This window comes from Leucopleurus acutus (genome assembly GCF_964270905.1).
Source record: "Leucopleurus acutus genome assembly, chromosome: 3".
NCBI classification, from domain to species: Eukaryota; Metazoa; Chordata; class Mammalia; order Artiodactyla; family Delphinidae; genus Leucopleurus; species Leucopleurus acutus.
The window spans coordinates 62095919-62117774 of record NC_139145.1 but is presented as its reverse complement, the minus strand read 5'-3'; the positions used below and the strand labels follow the sequence as shown (position 1 = coordinate 62117774).

The window sequence follows — 21856 nt, the reverse complement described above, 5'->3', positions numbered from 1 at the left end:
ATCCAGCTATCTCACAACAGAAGTATGCACAGTTCTTGCACCAGAAGCTCTCAAGCCAAATGAGAACAAACTCTTGCTATCTCCAGATACTCCCTCCTTTGCCTAGGAATGTTCTCAGGAGAGCCCGTTCATGAACTGAACAGAATGTTCTATCCCAAAGGATGCTATGCTTCTGTCATCAAGGCAAAAAACATTTGCTTCCCGAGGCAACCTGAGCCCTCTTCCTAAGCTGGGGAGGCAGGATACAGGCAGATTCAAGAACTGGGTGAGCTCAGGCTGGATGACGCCATCTGTCCCAAACCACAGGAGCCAGAAACACACACAGCACTTACGTTCCAGCCTGAGCTCATGCCCCAGAATGTCTGATGCAGAGAAGGCCAGAGACGGGTGTCTCAGAATCACTGAGCCGGCCTCTTCAACCCAGGGACCTAATTCACCTACAATCCCCAGCCTCTTCAAGGGCTGCAACATCCACAAGCTCAAGTACATCAAAGTCCTTTGAAAACCTCAAGAGCCTATACATTTCCTCAGTTAATTTGTTCTACAAATGATTGAAGATGGCCCAATCTGTGCCATCCACTGGCCCATGCATGTGCTGGGCACGGTGCTCACAGCAGGAAGCTGAAGGGAGAGCTGGGACAGAAGATCCAGGTGAAGACGACAGACTGGCAGGTGCAGAATCACAGACAGGAGCCCAGTAGGGAAGGGACCCCACAGCAGCCACCCTTCAACACCTGGGGAAAAGAAGTGGGGGAGGGCTTCTGGGAGAAGTGCAGATGCCAGAGCCTGAAGCCTGGGGAAGTCCTGAAGGAATCGAGTCACAGACTGGGATCCAGATGCAGATCAGGCTAAAGGAATAAGGGCGCACGATTCTACTCTCTCCAAGCTACTGACGTGAAGCTCTGAACACCCCACAGGATTAGCCTAGTTCGGGACAGTGTCTCCTAGGTTCTAAGATCTGGAGGGATGTAGGCACAGGGATCTAGACCTCTTCAGCCTCAGTAATACCCCTCAGGGTAGCAGTTCCATAGGACTAGCAACCCCCATAAAAGGGGCCATTTTTTTTTTTTTTTTTTTTTTGCGGTACGCGGGCCTCTCACTGTTGTGGCCTCTCCCGTTGCGGAGCATAGGCTCCGGACGTGCAGGCTCAGCGGCCATGGCTCACGGGCCCAGCCGCTCCGCGGCATGTGGGATCTTCCCAGACCGGGGCACGAACCCGTGTCCCCTGCCTCGGCAGGTGGACTCTCAACCACTGCGCCACCAGGGAAACCCAAAAGGGCTATTTAAAAAAAAAAACAAAAACTTGGTTTCAAGTAATGTTTTGAAAATCTTTTTTTTTTTCTGGAGTATTACTTGGCCTTGTGCATTGGTACGTGATCACAATTCTGATCAAACCCCCTGTCAGCACTAATTTTCTGCTCTTTGACACTCGTCTTCTAGATCTGGTTTCATAGCGTGAGTGCCCCTTGCCTAGGTGATTTTAGAAGCTGGAGCTACACTCAACATCCCTTGCTAGGGTAGAACACAGAGGACTCACTGGGGTGTTAGCCACACCCCACCTCCAACACGTGACATAATGGAAAGGGCCATTTAGAAGACTCAAGCTTGGACAAAGCATAACCAGGCCAAGGACGCCAAAATAAATGGATACTTCATAGGATGAGACGGGAGGAAAAAGGCCCATGCAAATGCCTTCTAGAGATTCCCAGGCAGACATGTAACAGGACAGCTGCCCTGGTTCCTTACACAGAGCCTTCTACATGGTGAAGTTTAGTCAAATATGAAGGACTTGCCCCCCAAACGACCTGCTATTGCATCACCGGGAAATCTGAAAGCAGCAATTTTTACATTCTATGGACCCATGACCATCCTCATCATCGCCTCGGCCCCAACGTCACGGTGCCTCCTCCACCTCTCGGAACTGCCCCTAAATTGTGCTGAAACTATTTCTTCTGTTAGCTCACTCTAGGTCTTGAGATAATGAGAAACACAAGCAGAACCTCCGCTGTATAAGGAGATCTACTGTCTCTCCCTGCAAAGCTCCTTCTTTTCAAGCAGGACAGAGGGGCCCCGGGACTAGAAGTGGAACACGAGATCTCGCCATCATGACACCACCATGATTTGGAAGCGTCTCTCAGATCTCTCGTCTCTTTTGGTCTCCACAGGCTGAAGAGAGCTGGCTCGCTGTTTTCGCTGTGGCTATGCTCCCGAGCGATCTGAATATCTATTACCATATATTCAAACAACTGCTTATTCTGAGCTTTATCTGGTGTCATTATACATTCCTCAAGTTCAACAGTCAAAGTGACATCCTGCATCCTTTATGTCTAAGTGCCATTTGAGTTTTTAAACAGAGAACCATGATCAAGATGATGATGATGACACAGCTGTATTTTTTGAACTCTACATCTACAGTTGAAATTGAGCTCATTTACTTCTCACTGCACCTGCTAGGAAGGCGTTGCCCCTTCCTTTGCCAAGGCCCAGGTGCCCACTACAACCCTTGGCCCTAGGAAGGACGAGAGCTACCAAGATTTTACTAAGCAGCTGGCTTGGTGACGGGGTAGCCACTTGCTCTCTTTCGATTATAATTTCAATTTATTTTGTATTGTGATGCTGTCTTTTCTTCTCACAGCAATAGATAGCAGGGCAATGAAAGAACAGTCGACTTCAGGACAGATTACAAATGAATTTTTATCTTTAAGAAGCTAGGTCGGAAACTTGTGGCTATCAGGAAAGCGTACTACGCAGCGGTGAGCTCATGCTCATGCCAGGGTTCTGATAAACTTCAGAGAGCAAGGCGCGTTACAGAAAGAAAGAGGAGAAAATGAGTGAGGACACCTTGGAAAACTCCCATCAGAGAGGGCTATGATATCAGTGACGGAGTGCATTCTCTGAGCACTGGAAGCACAGGGAAATTTAGTTTAAAATGTGTGAATGGGTGTGTGTGTGTGTGTGTGTGTGTGTGTTTTCTTTTTCCAAAGGAAGTCTTCCCTTTCAATGGATATTCAATTTAGGTTAAAAACACAGTATAACGTGAGGATAAGAGCACACGTTCTAGGAAAGACTTCAAATCCCTGCTCTTTCATTTATTAGCTGGGTAGCCTTAGGCAAGGTGCCAAAAAGCTCCAAATCTCAAATTTTCTCACCAGCACTACAGATGACATTTTTTGGCTGTTAGAAGAATTAAACATATACACCAAGGGCTTAATACACGTATTAAGCACCTTCTACAGATGATCTCTTGTCACAGTAAATCTTTTTTATTTTTTTTTTTTGCCATTTTAAACATTATAATCTATGGTAAATCTATATAATGGACAATGCTTTAAAAATAATGAGGTAGAATCATTCAACATTTGACCAATAACTGTTGGAAATCCAGACAGAAAGCCCTCATATAACTTCCACTCTAGTTGGGCAAGTCAGACAACAAACAGAACAGGTAAACAAATTATCTAATATATTGGAAGGTGATAAATGGTATGGAGACAAATAAAGGAGGAAAGAGAGATAGGAAGTGTCGGGGAGGGTTTCCTGAGAAGGCCATGTCTGTGCAGAGATTGAAGGGTGGCTGATGGAAGGAGCCATGCAGATGTCTGGAAAGACAGTCCAGGCTGAGGCAGGATATGACGGCACATTTGAGAAACCCACTGGGACCTGATCCGGGCCTTGATCATGCTTGGCCTTGCAGGTCACTGAAAGGATTTTCTCTTTTCCTCTTAACAAGATGGGAAGTCAGTGGAGTGTCCTGAACAGGGAATTATACAGTCTGACATACAGTTTACAGAATGTTTAACTCCTATGTTCGAAAGAGAACGTAGGGGCCAGGAAATTAATTAGGAAGCTATTGAAATAAAGGATGAGGATGTCTTGGACCACCAGGGTGGTAACCGTGGAGGTGGTAAGAAGTGCTCATATTTGAAAATCTACTTGAAAGTAGACTCAAATGATGATTATAATGTGGCACATGAGAGGAAGAAGGGTTTTTTTTGTTTGCTTTTACTTCAGCAGATTGAACTATGAAGCTGCCATTAATTAAGATGGCGAACACCACAGGAAGAAGGAACAGATTTGGGGGGAGATCCGGAGTTTCATTTTGGACATGGTAAGTTTGACATGCCTATGGGCGTCCAAACAGAAATGCGGAGCAGTCATTACATATTTAAGTCTGGAGTACAAGGGAGCAGAGCTGGCAGGTTGGCTAGAAAGAGAGCAGGGTGGGGGCAGGGGGCTTGGGCAGGAGGAGAGAGACAGACAGACAGACAGATGTGACCCTCCATGAAAACGTACGTACGACACACAAGAAAGGCAGGGTGCAAAATATCGTAGAATGTGACCCTGATTTTGGACGGGTACAGTTTTAAAAGTATATTAGTATATGTTTACAAAAAATAATTGGAAGCATATGCAACAGAAAGCTAATAGAACTGGGAATATGAGACACTTTTTCCATAATACTTGGATTTTATATAAGAATGGGTATTAATTTATAAATAAAAAATAAGGGCAGGAGAAGAGTGCCATCTGAGTGAATTATCAAAGCCATTAATTTCTAACACCAACCTCTATCTCCTTCTCTGGACTCCAGCTATGACCCTGGCCACCCTCTCCCTCAGTTTACCCTTCTCTCTCTTTTCACCTTTCGCTTTCTCCAATCAGTTGCTACCAAGGAAGCTTCAGAATGACCAGGAGAACCTGTGGTCTACTTTCCCAGGGCTGAACTCCCAGAAGAAGACTCTGAGTTCAAAGCCAAAGTCGGCATTTACCTCCAGAGTCCTGACAAATACGTTTTTCTTCTTGGATGCAGTTGCTAATTTAACCCCCAATTGTTTTTTCTTTAAAGCTCATGACATTTCTATTAACAAGGCCCTAAAACTGAAATGTTCCTTTACATGTTTAATTTTTGACCATAATGTAGTACTGAATAATCAGTGAGCGAAGTTGAACGGGTATGGAAAAGGTTAATATAAACCGCTTTTAAATTGCAAGTTTGCAAGCCCCAGGCCTTCACCCTGTTACACAACAGGCATTAAAGAAAAATGTTCTTTCTGTGGTTGCAAAGATAAACCTTCATTTTGCTGGGAGCCTCTGCAGCAGGACCCTTTCAGGATTTTTCCATTGAGACATCACAGCGAGGAAGAACTTTTCATCCCGTCTCTTTGGCACCACCTCCTGTTCCCGTTTAAACACATTTCCCCAGCTCGCCTTGTGATAAGTAATGGAATTAGACAACCGTCTGTCAGCCCAGGACTTTTTCCCCCAGAATCTAGCCCTCGGGTTGAAATCACCATTGGAGAAAAGAAAATCATTGAAGACTATTTTTCTACTGTTCCCAAGGGCTCAGCTGGAGGGAAGTCGTTATTTCCTCTTTGGCATGCCCTGCGGGAAGGATCTGCGGAACTTCCTTCCCCACCGCCCAGCACAGTCAGGCCAGGAAGTTACAGCTTCCTGGACGCTGACCAGCCGGCCGGCTGGCTGTCTCCAGAACACCTGAGGCCGACTGGCTGGGCCCCCATCCCTCCTCCAAAAGCTAACCCGTGACAACAGAAGCAAAGAAGGAGCTGGCCTTAGAGACAGTGCTGTTCGCTCTACTCTCTCCTCCAAAGGCGGAGGAGGAGCGGGCGGGAGAGACTCTGCAGGATGCCTTCCAAACACTGCTGCTCGTGGGAACACAGGGACACTCTCTGCCTGATGGTTCACACTGCAGGATCCAGGCAAGGGACGTCAGACCCCGGAGAAATAAATCTAACTCCCACCCAACTCAGCTCCAGACCCTCGAGCATCTTTAGGCGGAGGACCTGGCCGGCTGTGACCTAAGGGAGTACACACGGGGGACAAGGGCACTAGCCCAGGCGTCGAGAGGCCCAGGCTCTGACCCTGCCCCACACCTGCCCACTGTCTGACCTGAGGAGAGATGCCTTCTCTCCACAGACCTCCAGTTTTCTCTTGGGGTAAAGGGGAACTGAACAGTGGCTCCCTGGTGCCAAACTCCTTTCCTACAGATGCGATCGGAGGTGGTAAAGCATAAAGGTGGAGCCACTCTAGGGGAGGTCGGAGGCCCGACCCACTCGGCCTTCCCCTGGTCCCCGTGGGGAAACCCGAGGCGCCTTCGAGGAACACAAGGGTCCCCTCGTGCGTGGTATGGAGGAAGACGGGAGATCTTCCCTGACCTGATACCCTACAACTACAGAGTTTTCACCTCAGCCATGAGGGAGCTCCGAGTCCCTCCTTCAGAGGGAACAAGGCTGCTGAGCGCAGGCCAAGGGGAGAGGTCTGTCTCTGTGAACGAGCGGAGGGGAGGGGAGTCAGGGTGGGGAGAGCAGCAGGTGTGGGGCGGGCTAGTTTAAAAATGTATCTTCAAGACCCTAACGGTCCTCTATTTTACCCCTAAAATGTCAACCACTGTAACGAAATCAAGAAACAAGTGCTTCAGACATTCCTCATATTCTTTACTGAGGACTGAAGAAAAAGCAGCAGCAAAACCCAGAACCAAAGGGTTAACATTAGATGTGAGAGGGGACTTCCTAACTGGGCTGGCTCTTGGGTACTGGAAAATACCAAGAGAAACTGGGGAGGGACCTTTCCTAGGAGACTCTTAGAAAAGGTACAGAAACCCAGGCTTAATGTGTAGACCTCAGTCTCCCTCTTTTTTTTTTTTTTTTAACTTTTTATTTTATACTGGAGTATAGCCAATGAACAACGTAATAGTTTCAGGTGCAAAGCAAAGTGACTTAGCCATACATACACATGTATCCATTCTCCCCCAGACTCAATCTCCTTCTTTTTAATTTTCCCCTTCCTTTGGACAATCATTAGGCTATACTCTTGAGGATGGTCTGGTATCACAGAGATGAGAGAGAAAGCAATTCAGTAACTTGCCCAAGGTCATGAGTAACTGAGAGGTGTGAGAGGAAATACTCAGAGGTATTAAAGGATGACTCCACCCTCCACCATCTCCCCAGGGGCCACAACAAAGGAGAGATACCAGAGAAAAACAAAGAGAACACACACAAAAAAATCAACCATTTGTCTCTGACTTCCTAAAAATGATCTCAAAACCAAAGCTGAGACAAGAGACTTGATTTCCAAGAACCGGGTTTGCTGTAACTCAAATGGCCAAAGGCTGGAAGAAGCAGAGTGAGATCAGAAAGAGAGCTAGTTAGACCCTGGCCTCACACACCTTGGACACTCACATCCAGTACTGATCACAGTTGGGGCTACAAAAGGAAGGCGAACAGGCAGAGGCCGGTGAGTCCCTAGGAAATGTTCTGCTCACCACAGCTTTCGGGTCTCCAAACTCAGCTCTGGGGCCTGGGCAGGAAGAGGCACTCCTGAAACCCCAGACAGCTGGAGGTCCCGCAGCAAAGAGGACCTGTGTCTTTCTACCAATATGAAGCCCATTTTGAGGTAAGTCTCACAAAGATGTCCTCTGCGTGCAAGAGAAATGGCTGCTGGGCAGATCCAAGGAGAGACGGCTTGAGAGAGCAAACTCAACGCAGTCTTTCTTGACACCAGAAGGTCACAGAAGTTATGTGTGGCCCTGAAGGGGGCCAAGGAGGGGCAGTGAGAGGATGAGTAAACTCAGAAGAGTAGGCTTAGAAGAAAGAGGACTCGGGGGACTTCCCTGGTGGCACAGTGGTTGGGAATCCGCCTGCCAATGCGGGGGACATGGGTTCAAGCCCTGGTCTGGGAGGATCCCACATGCCATGGAGCAACTAAGCCCAAGAGCCACAACTACTGAGCCTGTGCTCTAGAGCCCAAGAGCCACAACTACTGAGCCTGTGTGCCACAACTACTGAAGCCCGTGCACCTAGAGCCGCAGCTAGAGAAAGTCCGCATGCAGCAACGAAGACCCAACGCAGCCAAAAATAAACAAATTTAAAAAAAAAAAAGATTTTTTTTAAAAAAAAGAAAGAGGGCTCGGTATGAGTGAGCAGAGGTCATGGGCAGGATCTTAAACATCTCTCCTTGGCTGCACTCAGGATGAAACATTGCTGGACAACTAATTAAAAACTGCAAAGCCCCATAGAGGTAGATTCCAAAGAAAGAGACACACCAGGAGCCACCTGACACCAATATGGTAGCTCATAAGCCCTCATCCCACCCCTACTTCCTAGAATTTAGATATAATCCCGAATCGACAGAATTGACCTGGAAATGACTTCACTAATGTTTGTATTAACCAGAAGGAACCACGGTTCAAAATAGAGGTAAGGTTGAAGGTAAAATGTCATCATCAACAACAGTAATGTCACATTTTTGACACACCTGCATCTGTGAGACTGTCAAACGTTATTTCTGTAATAGGCACAGACCCAAGCCTGCTCTGGATACCGTTCAGAGCCACGGTGTGTCTCATGGATGGCGTCTGCCCGTAGACGCCACTCCCACCGCAGCTTCAGAGAGGGGCGGCTGCCAGGTAAGGGGGTGTGGACTGGTGGGCACTCCTCCTCCGCCTTTCACCCAACAGCCAAGTGGCCAGATGAAAGCTGCCCTTCATTTCACCTCCAGCCCCTCTTATGCATCCATCCCCTCCTCACCCCAACTGCCACAACCTCAGTGCAGCGCTCACTGCCTGGCGCAAACTATCGCCAGAGCTGCGTGGAAAGAATCGTCAAATTAAAGGAAAAAGTCAGCCTTCCCTTGACTGATTCTGTCCAGGTAAAATGTTCCTCATTTAAAAGTTTCACTTCACATAATGACCCTAGGGATCTATCAGTGCCCTCACTGCCCGTAATATGCCCTTATCCCCCAGGGAAACACTGATCAAATCCGTATTAAATAGTGAAGCATCCTATCCTGAGAGAGGATTATACTCTCCTTCATTAGGATGTTGTTGGATATGTAATAAATTAACTACATTCAGTCTTATCACCAACAGGTAGTTCCTGCTTCCCCTCATGCTTATGTAAAATATTTGCTTTACGTCACAGCAGAAATTGGGTCTTTAACGAAAAAGGACAATCTCAGAGCCTCATGGAAAGAAGTGTACCAAGTTTGATGGATACTTCAAATAACAGATGCCTTGTTACAGGCTTCCAAGGTGATATTTCTTAGATAATTGCCAGACGATACCAGAGACAGAGTGTGGAGTTCCAGGACTCTGATGACTTCATAAAAGCAGACAGTTGACCCAAGAGCCAGTGGAACAAAAAATAATTAGACAGGACTGCAGGAACTAATGACGGAAAGATAATTTTGATCACTGGTTTGAGATATTGCTGGTATTCTTGTTTATTGTTCTCATTTCTGATAGGCATATAATGAAGTCCTTTTGCTTTCTTCCTGACCTATCTCTCACTACTAACTTAGTGGTCTGTGCTCTTACAAACATTTGGAAATGAAACCCTTTCAAGTGGTAATCTTGTTCTCACTAACCTCTCAGAATTCTGGAACGACCCTTTTTTTCTGTCTTTTTACTTTCAATGCCAATGTAGTTACTCTTGCACAGGCTCGATAAGAATTTGTTCTAGTTTTCACCAGTAAGTAACTGAACAAATAGATGGTACAGCCAAGGCCATACCTGGAGAGTCATATTTGAGAGTGAATCTCATTTAATCGGATGTGACAAACCCACCATGAGGAAACAAGGGTCGTACTTTGTTTAAAGAACCGTGAAGCCCTCCCAGAAAACTACAGGCAAAATGGTAGAAATGGCTTTCTTGGATTGGTTTCCTTGTCTCAGAATAGAAGACTAAATGAAAGCAGTAAAGAATATACTTGGAATAAGAGAGGCTATTGAGACTTCCTAAGAAGATTCTTAAGAAATCTCCAGGGCTTCCCTGGTGGTGCAGTGGTTGAGAGTCCGCCTGCCGAGGCAGGGGACACGGGTTCACGCCCCGGTCTGGGAAGATCCCACATGCCGCGGAGCGGTTGGGCCCGTGAGCCATGGCCACTGAGCCTGCACATCCGGAGCCTGTGCCCCGCAACGGGAGAGGCTGCAACAGTGAGAGCCCTGCGTACCGCAAAAAAAGAAATCTCCAGACAGAAGTTAATTTCGTGGGCTTTGTAGTTGCTTACCACAGCACGGCTTTAGGTTTTCTGAGCAAAGTACAAGGAGGCTTGTGTAGATTAGTTAACATTTCTTTTTAAAAAATAATTAATTAATTAATTTTTATTTTTTTGGTTGTGTTGGGTCTTTGTTGCTGTGCACAGGCTTTCTCTAGTTGTGGCGAGTAGGGGCTATTCTTCGTTACGGTGCATGGGCTTCTCATTGCGGTGGCTTCTCTTGTTGCAGAGCATGGGCTCTAGGCGCACAGGCTTCAGTAGTTGTGGCTCGTGGGCTCTACAGTGCAGGCTCAGTAGTTGTGGCGCACGGGCTTAGTTGCACTGCAGCATGTGGGATCTTCCCGGACCAGGGCTCAACCCCGTGTCCCCTGCATTGGCAGGCGGATTCTTAACCACTGTGCCACCAGGGAAGTCCCTAGTTAACATTTCTTGCTGGAGTTATATAGATGATCAGTCCAAAATGCAATGAGATCAGCTTTCTGGTAACCAAGAGTAATCTATGGAGATTATTTGTGACCCCAGTGCTTTACAGTTTACAATGTCCTTCCACATCCTGGGTTAAACCTCCCAAAGAGCCTTCTAACACAACATTCCAGCAATCACCATGAACAAATTTACACTTGAACGTCTCCATCTATGTGCCTTGGAAAAGACAAAACAGCTTAGGAAGAGGTAAGTGGATGAACACTTACACCCTGTTCATTCTCCTCCATCACAAATACCTGCAGGCTTTAGAAGACACGCGTGTGCACGCACGCACACACGCTCACACACAGATGTCCAACATTTTCCATGGGACAGCCCCCTACAGCTGAGAAAGTCCAGCTCCACAGAAGGCCAACACAAACTTCTATCTTGGGTCTCATTACGGAAGCCTTGTAGGGGGCTGAGACCAGTGGGCCAACATTACTTTCCCCACCATGAAAACATCCAGATAAGCCCGACCTTTGCCGCCCCTGTCGGCCATGGAAGAGAAACCGCAGCGCCTGCGGAGTTCCTCTTCTTCCATCTACCCCCTTGCTCTGTGTCGCATGCCAGGCAGAGGCAGAACATATTAGTAGAGAACTGCTTTTGCACGGGGATACTGTCCATCATCGTGACATCTCTGCACTCTATGTTTTGAACTCTGGCCTTTCAAAGGATTTAGAGATTAGAGTTCAAGGATGTCCAAGGCGCACCCCAGGGCAGGCCTGGTCTTAACGCTGAAATCCTGCCCTTCCTACACCATAGCCAATTTGACCTCTGGAAGAACCTAGTGCATATCTTGGTCTAACAGAATTATTTTCAAAGACTCTCAGCTCTTCTTTTTCTATTTAATGGCGGCTGAAGGCGGTTCAGTTTGGCGTCCCTAAATGACTAGGGTACTTGCCGAGCGTAACGGTCTCCCCAGCCCGAGCTAGAATGCCTCTGTTAAGGGCTTAGGGCCAGGTTCCTGGCGTCTGCGGAGGGAGGACCTTGGCCATGTCAGGCCGCCCTGACCACACGGCCCCCCTTCGGGGGGTGTCCTGCGATGCCCACTCACCATTCTTCTCTGCCTTGTGTTTTGGTGGCTTGGGCTCCGGGAGACATGGACAGGGCCCGTCGCAGAGGGTGGTGAGACTTTTGCCAGTAGAACAAGCATGGAACTCCAACTTGCACTGCAAAAGACAGACAGAACAAGCCTTAAGAATACTGTCATGTAGACCCCTCCCCAGCTTCCTTAGGAGACTGCCAGTGCCCTTCTAACCACAGTTAGGCTCACAGAAGCAAAGACAGAGAGAAGAGGAGTTCATCTCTGTTAAAGGTCTGAATTACAGGATGCTAACTAAGAAATGGCCTTCTATGTTTTCCCAAATGCACAGAATAACATCTAAAAACACTGCACAGGGAGGCTTAGTTTAGTAAGTGGTAAACTCAACCGTAATTGTTTATGCAAGTATCAGGATGAAACTTAACATCTGTGGAGTCCCAGAGGGCCCACAAAGACAAAAGGCTGAAGGCAGCTCCAACTCCTTCCCTTATCCCCACTAGGGAGGCTCTGCCAGTGTAGCCCTCCTAGTCACGCTCAGCCGCTCACCCGCTCACCCTCTTCCTGGGGAGGAAGGGTAACAATCTACTTAGTAAGTGTGGATGGTGTGTGAGGCCCAGGCCTTTCCCCGGGAGCAAGCGAGGAGTGAATGATTTGGCCTCAACCATCCAAAACCCAAGCTTGACACAGTCTTTCCCCCCAGAGGATGCCTGTGGTTGTCTAAGTAGCCTGGGACTGGGTGGAAACGTCCACTGAATCCTAGGATTCAAACTTAGAAGCCCCAAAGCCATACAACGTCCTGTCAACCCCTTCATATTTTGGCCGCTGTCTCCAGTTCTTTACCCTTAAGTCTCAACTGATTCGGAACCCAAGCAGGAGAGAAGGAGGTTCTTTACAGCCGCAAAAGACCACAACGATTAACAGCATTTTATTATTACTACATTATGGAATAAGAAATGGAGACTCAGAGGCTAAATAACTTGTGAAAGCTCAGGACATGCACAATCCAGGATTCCAAACCCCCTCTGACCGACTCCAGGGCCAAGCACTAAACCGTCCCCATCACCGTGTCTGTCCTGTGGAGGGACTGAGAGAACAGATGGCCTGCACTGGACTCCGCGTGTGGCTAATTATGCGGCTGGGCTACTGGCCTGGGTCGGAGTTGTCTAAGAGTTCCCTCCCTTCTTGACCTGCAAAATTCTCTAGATCAAGGCCTGTGTGCAATCAATCAGGCTTCTGCAAAGGCCCACGGGCCCAGAACCACGCTGGTATCTGCTGAAGGTTCAAAGGAAGGGGAGACGGGCAGAAGGGACGGAGCACCCACGGTGCGTGCAGCTCTTATCAGGTGCCACGCGGAATCTTTCAAAGGGAAGAAAAGGGGAGATATGGTCCTTGCCCTCGGAAAGCACAAATGCATGCCTTTGAAAAGGCCGCCAGCATTTGCAAAGCAACACATGAGTGCAGATGAATCCCGGCTCCTTGTGAGACGACGGGGTATTCAGTCCCCACACTGATTACACCCCGAGCATAGGGAGAGCGGGCTTTCAACCTACACATGCTGGAGTCACTCGTGTAATTCCTACCGTCGGCCACGCAGTCGCCTGCGACCCTTGCAGAGAGAGCACGGCAGATGAGCCAACGGGGAGCTGGCTTCCTCTTGATGCAAAACTCCCTTTTGTGCACGCTGCTGGGTGTCTGGTGTGGCCCAGTGTGGAGGCAGGCGTGCTGGGGGCCGTATGAAAGGAAGCCACGGCCCAGACCGCAAACATCGATTGACGGACGTAGTGAGGAAACAAAAAATGTGTGACCACGTGGATGTGACGATGAGGAGAGGAGGGATATATGCGTATGTAGGGATGCAGCGCAAAAGAGACCCCAGGTATGGGCCATACCTGCAGATGGTCCAAATGGACAGAAGAGGCACCAGGGAGAACGCTGGAAGGCGGCAGGTGGGTCCCCAGTGTAAGAAGCTCCTTTTCAACTAGCACAGCCTGTGTGCACGTGCCCAGGGCTAGAGGGGAGACTGCTGCTACTGGCCCCGCCCCGCCCCCTCCTCCCCTGCGCTAGCTCTCGGGAACAATCCTCAGGTTCAGGCTAGTGATTCTCATACTATGTTCTCAACAGACTCCCTAAAGCTAATTTACAGGGGGAAATGCACTTTGTTTTTTACATGTCAACTTATTTTATGAAGTCACAATTAGTACACAGACTTGCTCTAAAGCCTTATCATACTGTGACTGCAATTGCCTGCTTGTATCTGTGATAGACAGTAATCCTCTTCCCAAACGTTCTCTGGCCTCCCCGGAAGAGGAATCTACACTCTGCTCAGGGCCGTGTGTCATGAGATCTGATGTCCCCTCTGTGGTGACAGCAGTCTTGACCACATGACTCGCTCTGGCCAGCAGATGGTTAGTAGGAATGATCCAAGCCAGGTTTGCGTGACATTTGAAAACCCACCGCTTGGTTTTCCCCTCTTGCTTTTTCCCTCTGTTATGGCAATGGCACGTGTCCCATAAGGGCCGCTCCTTCTGCCTGGGACCCAGACGGCAGAGGACACGGAACAGAGCTGAAGCGAACCCACAGCCAGCATGCAACATGAACAAGAACTAATGCTTGCTGTCACAAGCCACTGACGTTTGGGGATCCCTTGCTACCACAGCATACTTTTTAGCAAAAGGTGACTTCCTTCTAGACCCTAAAGTACTTAATGGCAGGGAAAAGTCTTAGTCGCGGTCTTATCCCTGGCATGACATGATACACATATAGCCCTGGCACACAGTAGGTGTGCAGTCAATAGCTGATGAATGATAAAGGCAGGAGGATGGGGTCCCTGTTCACTCTGCAGCTCTGAACCTCTGTTCCGGCCACCAGGAGCCACCAGTCTGCCTGCGCAAGGAGCATAGGTGCCAGAACTCAACGTGTGAGATGCTCGTCGTGAACCATCCTTTACTCACAGCACTTCCTGGTCCTGTCTCTGAGCTCCACATTTAACGCTCTGCCTTGCAGCCTCCCCGCTCACCCGAGTCTATCACTGGAGTCAGAATCCTGCCCATCTGCTTCCCAGGTACCCAGAACAACCGCCTCTTGGGTGGCCTCGCCTGGCCTAGGGACTCCTGCGCACTGTGATTCTAGTAACACAGCTTCCGTGGCTGGCCCCGGCCCCTCTCCTGCACAGTCGCTGTCTCAGTCTGTGGCGGCAGCCAGGCCTCTTCCTGACTCCAGGAAGGGGCCACCAGAGAAAACAATATTTAGCTGCAGTGGTGAAAATGCATGTTTCAAGGACACAGATCTGCCTTTTATCTTCCAGAACAATATGTGGCATTTAAATGAAGCTCAAAAGGCTATAATTTCATTTTTTTATAAAACTCAAAATGTGCTATTTAGAGATAAACACATATGTGGTAAAAGCTACTTTAAAGAAGCCAGGGGCGGGGGGGGGGGGGGCGTTGACAGACACCATCAAGATAGAGGTCACCTCCAGAGAGGAGGCAGGGGACGGCGTCATACAGGGGCCCACAGAGGCATGGTGAAAATCGGGAAGGGTTTATTTCATAAGTTGGGTGTTAGACTCTGAGGCTTTTGTTTTGTTAGTAGCTTTGGCAACATATGAATAACACATATATGTTTACGTGTCAAGTACTTTATGATCAAACATAAAACACAGTTTATAGGCTTCTATCCAGGTAAGGACCAATTATCACCACATCTCCCGAGGAAGCTGGTTAGGAGGAGTGAGAGCACGTGTGTGGGGACGCCCCTGGGAAGGGTGGCGAACCCTGAATATCTCTGGGCAGAGGCATCTAAGGGCCTACAACCCAGGCATCTCACACATGTTCCCTTCCTACAGCTCTTCTCCAAGTCGCACCGGTGGAGTTACCTACCAGTCTCTTACCCCATCCCCTCTTCCCCAGGTCCTTGCTGGGCAAGAACAGATACAGAAGCCAAAAGGTGGTCACTGCACCAGCTTCATCCAGAGAGGACACAAAAGCCTCACAGTACAGGGCTTCCCATTAGACCGGGCTGTACAGCGGGCCTTGGACCTTCACACCTCCAACTGCCTCTCCCAACCTGCAGGGGATGGAGGCCTAGGAAAGCCCTGGTCCACTTACCGCCAATTACAGGCAGAGACAACACACAGACCTGGGTGGACCTGGCAGAAGTGTGCCCGGGTCTGTGCACACAGAGATTTTGGAAACATAAGGCAGGTATGCTACCCCTTGAGTACAGACCCGCCAAGAGAATGGGAGCCAAGAGAAAAAGAGGTGCCCACGTTACCTGGCCAATGCAGGGATGCTGCTCCTGGCTGTGACTATGAACCTGATCTAAGCGATGCCGGGCTCCCACCCAACAGGACACAGGCAGCTTTCCCGGGCACGGGGCAGCGGGGAGCAGAGAGCAAGGGAGTGAAAGGGTCCTCCCAGGGAGATATGGGGAGGGAGAAATAAGTGTCCCCCAACACCACAGGAACATCACTAGCTCCCACCCTACCTCAGGACCAAATGACAAGCCTTCAGAACTCCCACACCTTCACCCTCACAGTGTTCTCAAAACAGGAGTTGAAAACTGGCAAAATTATGGATGGTGATTTCTTGGCATTTAGGACTTGCTCAGAAAGCATGTGTCTGCTTCCTCCACGTGTGCCCTGCAGGTCCTGAGGTTCCAGGTAGCTGGCACCCCACCCTGCCCTGCCCCACCTGGGCTCGTTGTCCTGCATCAGAACAGGGTCTGCAGAGCTCCAAGTTAAACAGGGCGGCCTGTGAGCCTACCTCTTAAAGAGTCTGTGGCCTGGAGGTGGACTCTCAAAACAAACTGAAAAATGACATTCTTGGGAAGTGACACCCATGACGCCTCATTTTAGGAAAAAAATTGGGGTTGGGGGATAGAGGAGGAACAAACAGGTACAAACAAAGTATATGGGTTTGGAGTGGAGAGCCATTCAATCTACCAAGTTCACAAAGAGCCAAAGGCAGAGGTGCTCCCTGGAGCTTGTCCATCACAAGCAGAAAGAGTCACAGCTCAATAAATGTAGAGTTACCACCGGAAGGTCGCCGTGGCCCATGGGGGAGAACCCTTCTAGCCCTGGCCGACACTGGAAGCTGGTCTAAAAAGAGATGAATCACTACTGTTCTGCCCACCTGCTCACCCTCTGGGAGGGAAAGATTTACACCTTGTGCTATGGGTTGAATTACATCCCTCATGTTGGAGTCCTAACCCTCAGTATCTCAGAGTGTGGCTTATCTAGAAATAGGGTCTTGACAGAGATAATCATGTTAAAATGAAGTCATCAGAGAGGCCTCAAATCCAATATGACTGGCATACTTATAAGAGGGGGAAATTTGGACACAGAGACAGACACACACAGAGGGAAGATGATGTGAAAAGTCATGGGGGGAAGAGGACCATCCACGAGAAATGTCTGAGGCTGCCAGAAGCTGGAAGAAGTAAGAGACAGCTTCTCCCTGGCAGTCCCAGAAGGAACCAACCTTGCCCACACCTTCATTTCGGACTTACACCTCTGGGACTGTGAGATGATGAACCTCTGCTGTTTAAACCACCCAACTCATGGTACTTTGTTACAGCAGCCCTAGCAAACTAACACACCTTCTAATTTTAAAAAGAGAGTCTCTAAGGGATGGATCACCTTGTCTTAGGTTCATAAAGCACAGATCTTGTGCCAAGATGGCTCCATTCTCCTAAAAAGAAAGAAGATAACATGAAACGGCAGCCTCAGGATACGGGGCAGCTGGACATGAAGAACTTGGCCAACGTATAGGCTGAGACTCATGCCCAGAAGAGAGGAAATATGAAAAACTCAAGGCTTTATATTGATTTTATGATAAAGCAGTTAAATAAATAATTAGCCAGAACTATTGAAAGGAGGAGAGTTGAAGAAGTGGGAAATAAGTTAAGGACTTTACATACAGTACTGGAACCCATATTCATATAAACACAAATATAAAAATAAATACAAACCGCTGAAGCTTCTAGACCCCTTGACCTCCTGGGACAGAAATGCCTTCCCCAATCATCACAGAAACAGAGGAGACAGAAGAAGAGCCAGAGATTTCACAAATTGGCAGAAATATTCAAAATGTTGACCTACTTAAAAATAAACGGCCAGCAGATTTTCCAACCAATCTTCCATTTCGCATAACACGCCAACACGTTGGAACGAGTGAATGTTTGCCCGCGAATGGCCAGTAAATCTCTCTCCTCTGTGATTTGTAAAGCAAAGCTAATAACCTCTCTCTGGGTCAGTGCTCACGCAGGTCTCCGCTGCTCACATTCTCCACCGCACCGCACTTTTCCTGTTGCCTCGCCCCCTTTGGGTATTATTTTTAACATTTTATTTAAATTGCTTTCTCCGCTGTATTTCATCAACCTCTCGTCTATTTTTAACCCAGACTGTTGACAGTTCACAGTTGACAATTTTGTTCACAGTTGATGAATCCTGATTTGTTTTTATTCCCCAAAAATCATGTCAAGGAAGGTGGAGGCGGCGGGGGGCAGCTAATTTCCCGACTCTGCAGGCTTTCACAACTGGGCGCCAAGCTAGCGGTTGCTGACGGCACACGTTATCCTGGGGCTGAGGAACAGCTGTCCTGTCTGCCCAGGGCTGGAAGGTCTCTGCGGTCATCTGGAGGGAGCAGCGAGGAGAAACAAGGGAAGGGGTTCTGGTCTCATTCAGAGCTTTACCAAACATGCCTGCATGTGTGTGTTCCTTCTTGCATTCAACAAATATTTATGGGCCTATGGTAAGCCAGTGTCCATTCTAGGCTCTGAACCAATGGGACAAGGGGCCTGTTCTCATGAAGTGTATGGGGCAGGTGCTGATGAGGGCTGTGGAGGATACACCATGGACAGTAAGAGACAGAGAGTAACGGGGAGGGGCTGGTACATTATATGGGTGACCAGGAAATCTTCTGACCAGATGACATCTGGGCAGGGAACAGAATAAAGTGAGCCATACGGCTATCGGGAGAAGGGGGTTCCAGGCAAAGGGAAGCGCAAAGGCCCTGAGGTGGAGGATGCTGACTGCACTTGAGAAACAGCCAGGAAGCCAGTGAAGCTGGAGAGGAGTGAGCAGGGAGGAGAGTGGAAGGGACCAGCTCAACTGGGCTGATGGTGGGCCTTCTCAAGAAGGCTTGTGTGTGTCGGGGCTCAGCCTTTAGATCTCATTCTGTCTCTGTCTCTCTCTCTCATACATGCACACACACTCCTTCTCACATTCTCTCTCTCACACACACTTTCCTTTTCTGAATTAAGAGTTCCAAAGAAGGTAGAACCTTAAACTTTAAAACCAAGTTGCTAAAAATGTGAAAGAAAAGCTCTTCTTTACAGAAGAATGCCAGCTAAATAAAATTAGAAGGAATACTGGAATTAGAAAATTATTATTTTGCTACCCGCCCCCCCACAACGTAATAATTGAGTCAGGAAGGAATCATTTGATGTTTACTAAAAATATTGGGTGAAAGTCACTGGGGAATAGGACATTCACACAGTCTCCAAGTGTCACCCCATAGAATACCTAATTAAAAGAGGAAATGTACATTTTTCAATAAACATTTGGCAGTCACCTCTTAACAAAGGGACAAAGGGGCCGATTTAGTGCCACCAGCAGTGGGACCACCTGGCATGTCCCTCCTGATGTGCCTCAAAAGGAAGTAATAACAGTGCCTTTGAAGTTCCAGTGCCCAAAATCCTTAACTTGGATCTATTCATGACAAACCAAATCCAAAATTGAGGCTATTTTATAAGATGACTGCCTAAATGCTCAAAAAACGAAACAAACAAAAACCCCTGAAGTGAGTAGGTCCTTGTTCTAGAAGAAATTAAACAGTTGAAACAAAAGCAATGAGTGAGACTTGATTGGTCCTTGAATAATAATAATAATTATACAAAGCTATAAAAGGCATTCTGGGAAAATGTTGTGATTGTAACACGGATTCTATGTTAGGATGCTGAATCATTGCTCTCGTAGGTGTAATAATACCTACTAAGGGGCTCGTATAGGAAAATGCCTGTTAATTTTCTTAGGGGTGAGATGTCACGAAGTCTACAAATTACTTCTAAATGGTCCAGGGGAAAATTGCACATGTGTACAGAGAGAGGAAATGGGGCAAAATGTTAATAACTGTCAAACCTTGGCAATGGGTATACAGTATTCATCCCAACATTCTTTAAACTCTTCCATATGTTTCATAATTATTAAACCAATCGCTAGGGGAAAGTAAACGTTGCTTTGCCCGGCGGTGCTAGAGTTCTTCGCAGAAACCACTCCTATCTCCTCCCCTGAACTGCTCCCTCCCTCCCTCAGTACCGCGCTGAGTTTTTCTCCTTCGCCTGCACTAGGGGCCGAGCTCTGGGCGGGGGCGGGGGCGGGGGTGGGGGTGGGGGGGTGGGGGTCAGAGAGGATCCTGCACCGCCGCCTACGGGACCTGCCTGGGATTGCAAAGAACAGGCCTTCAACAGGGATTGGTGAGACCAAGGATGGATTGAGGTTTTCCTAAAGCACACATTCTCTTCACTGATGTACACAGGCACCAGTACAGTGAGAAGACTCGACACAGGCACCATGAATTGCAGCATCTGAGGTCTTGCAAAGACTCTCTTTCATGTTGCAGATGGGGAAACTGAGGCTGGAAGAAGTCATGCATCTCGTGGGAGGTCATTCTCTTACGTAGCCTTCCTCACCTGCTCCCGACCTGGCTCATCTTGTCAACGAGTTAGCAAACCCTTTTGAGCAAATGAGGATTCCTGTAAAGAATGTCCCAGGTCTGTTTTAAGGGGCAAGGCTGAATAAAGCTCCTTTAACTCGCATAACAAAGCCAGTGGAAGGTCCTGCACGGAAACGCCAAAGGGACAAGATACCCTGAGGGGGCCTGAGAAAAAGATGCCCTCTCCCCAAAGGCCCGAGAAAAAGATACCCTTTCCCTAAAGGCAGCCAACTCCTGTAGTCTTTGACTTGGGGAGCCCTCCAGGGGCTGCATCCCACCTCCCTGACCAGACCCTGGTGAGGCGAGTGCCCCCCGCAGGTGTCACCTGTGTCAGTCCCACCTCACACGCCCTCAGCCTCATCTCCACTACTCCCTGCCCCTGGTCCACGCTTTTCGCTCCCAGACATCACACCTCTGGGGCTTCGCGGCCTCACCTCCACTGCTTCTCCCCTCTGAGTCATTCTCCTGATGTCTGCTCTGCGTGGTATCCTCTTCAGGCTAGATACTATTTAAAAATTTCAAATTTCTTTGGGATTTTTCCTCTGTCTGGGATTTGGGGAAGACAGTGCAGATGAGGAAGGAGTTGGAGTTCCCAGGCCCTGCTTCCTGTCGGCTTCGTGGGAGATGCCTGGGAGGAAGGAATGCCAGGTATGCACCAAAAGAGATGGGACCGCACACAGCCTGGCCAAGCATGGCCCGGAAGCAGCAGGGAGCCCCAGACCCATAGGGGCCCTGGAGACAGGGACGGTTAAGGGCCCCTCCCTGCATCCCCTCATCTTCTTGAGGCCTTTGCTCAAATGTCACTCTCTCACTGAAGCCTTCTCTCAGTACCCTTTTAAAACGACAACCTGGCATTCTGATCCCCTTACATTGTTCTACTTTGCCTTTTTAAAATATGACATCTATCATCTTGTAAATACACTGCTTAAATCACTCATTTGCTGCTTTCTGTTTGTCTTGCTAGAATGTGAGTTCCACAAGGACAGGGATCTTTGATTTATTCATTGTTATGTCCAAAGCTCCTGGAACAGCACCTGGCACATAGTAGGTGCTCAATGAAAATAAGCTGAGTAAAGGAATGAGGGAACAAAAGCAAGAGCCTCTGTGTAGAGGTGACGGGCAGAGCAGCACCTCCACCCCACCTAGCGTCTGACTCCGAGTAAGAGCTCAGACCCTTGACAGGATCCAGGAAGGAGGCAAAACTCATAAAACGACTGAGGTCAGGTTTCCCCCCAGCCCTGTAGGAAAGGGGCTCCAAGTAGAAATGAAACCGGTTTAATAAAAAAGAAGAGGCATGCCACTCCCAACACCTAAGCATGAGAGCAGAGACTCAGACCTTCCCTCTTGCTTGCTGGGCTGCACGCCCCCTCCAGGCAGGCCTCCGTGGGCTCCTGCCTGAGTGCCCAGTGCTGTTCTCCTTGCTGCCCTGACCGCAGGCACCTCAGCTACCTGTCCATAGGACTGCATCCTGAAGGAAATGTGCCCCTGCGTCTCAGCCCCAGCACACAGCAAGTACTTACAACGGACCTGCTGATTTATGTGATGCACCTCACATAACACTGGGTGAGAGCTGGTGTTGGTTTTATAGACGAAGACACTGCAAGCGTGAGAAAGCAAACGA

General features: G+C 48.5%; 1 protein-coding gene across 1 annotated transcript in view; it reads right to left on the bottom strand.

Moving 5' to 3' along the window:
* The window catches only part of SPOCK1 (SPARC (osteonectin), cwcv and kazal like domains proteoglycan 1), a gene marked incomplete at both ends in the record, with an annotated part of 546421 nt that overhangs the window by 78709 nt on the left and 445856 nt on the right, over positions 1-21856 (bottom strand). Inside the window, one exon of the mRNA XM_082834973.1 lies at positions 11534-11648. Within this exon, the coding sequence (XP_082691099.1) occupies positions 11534-11648 (115 nt within the window). The remainder of the gene's footprint in view (positions 1-11533; positions 11649-21856) is intronic.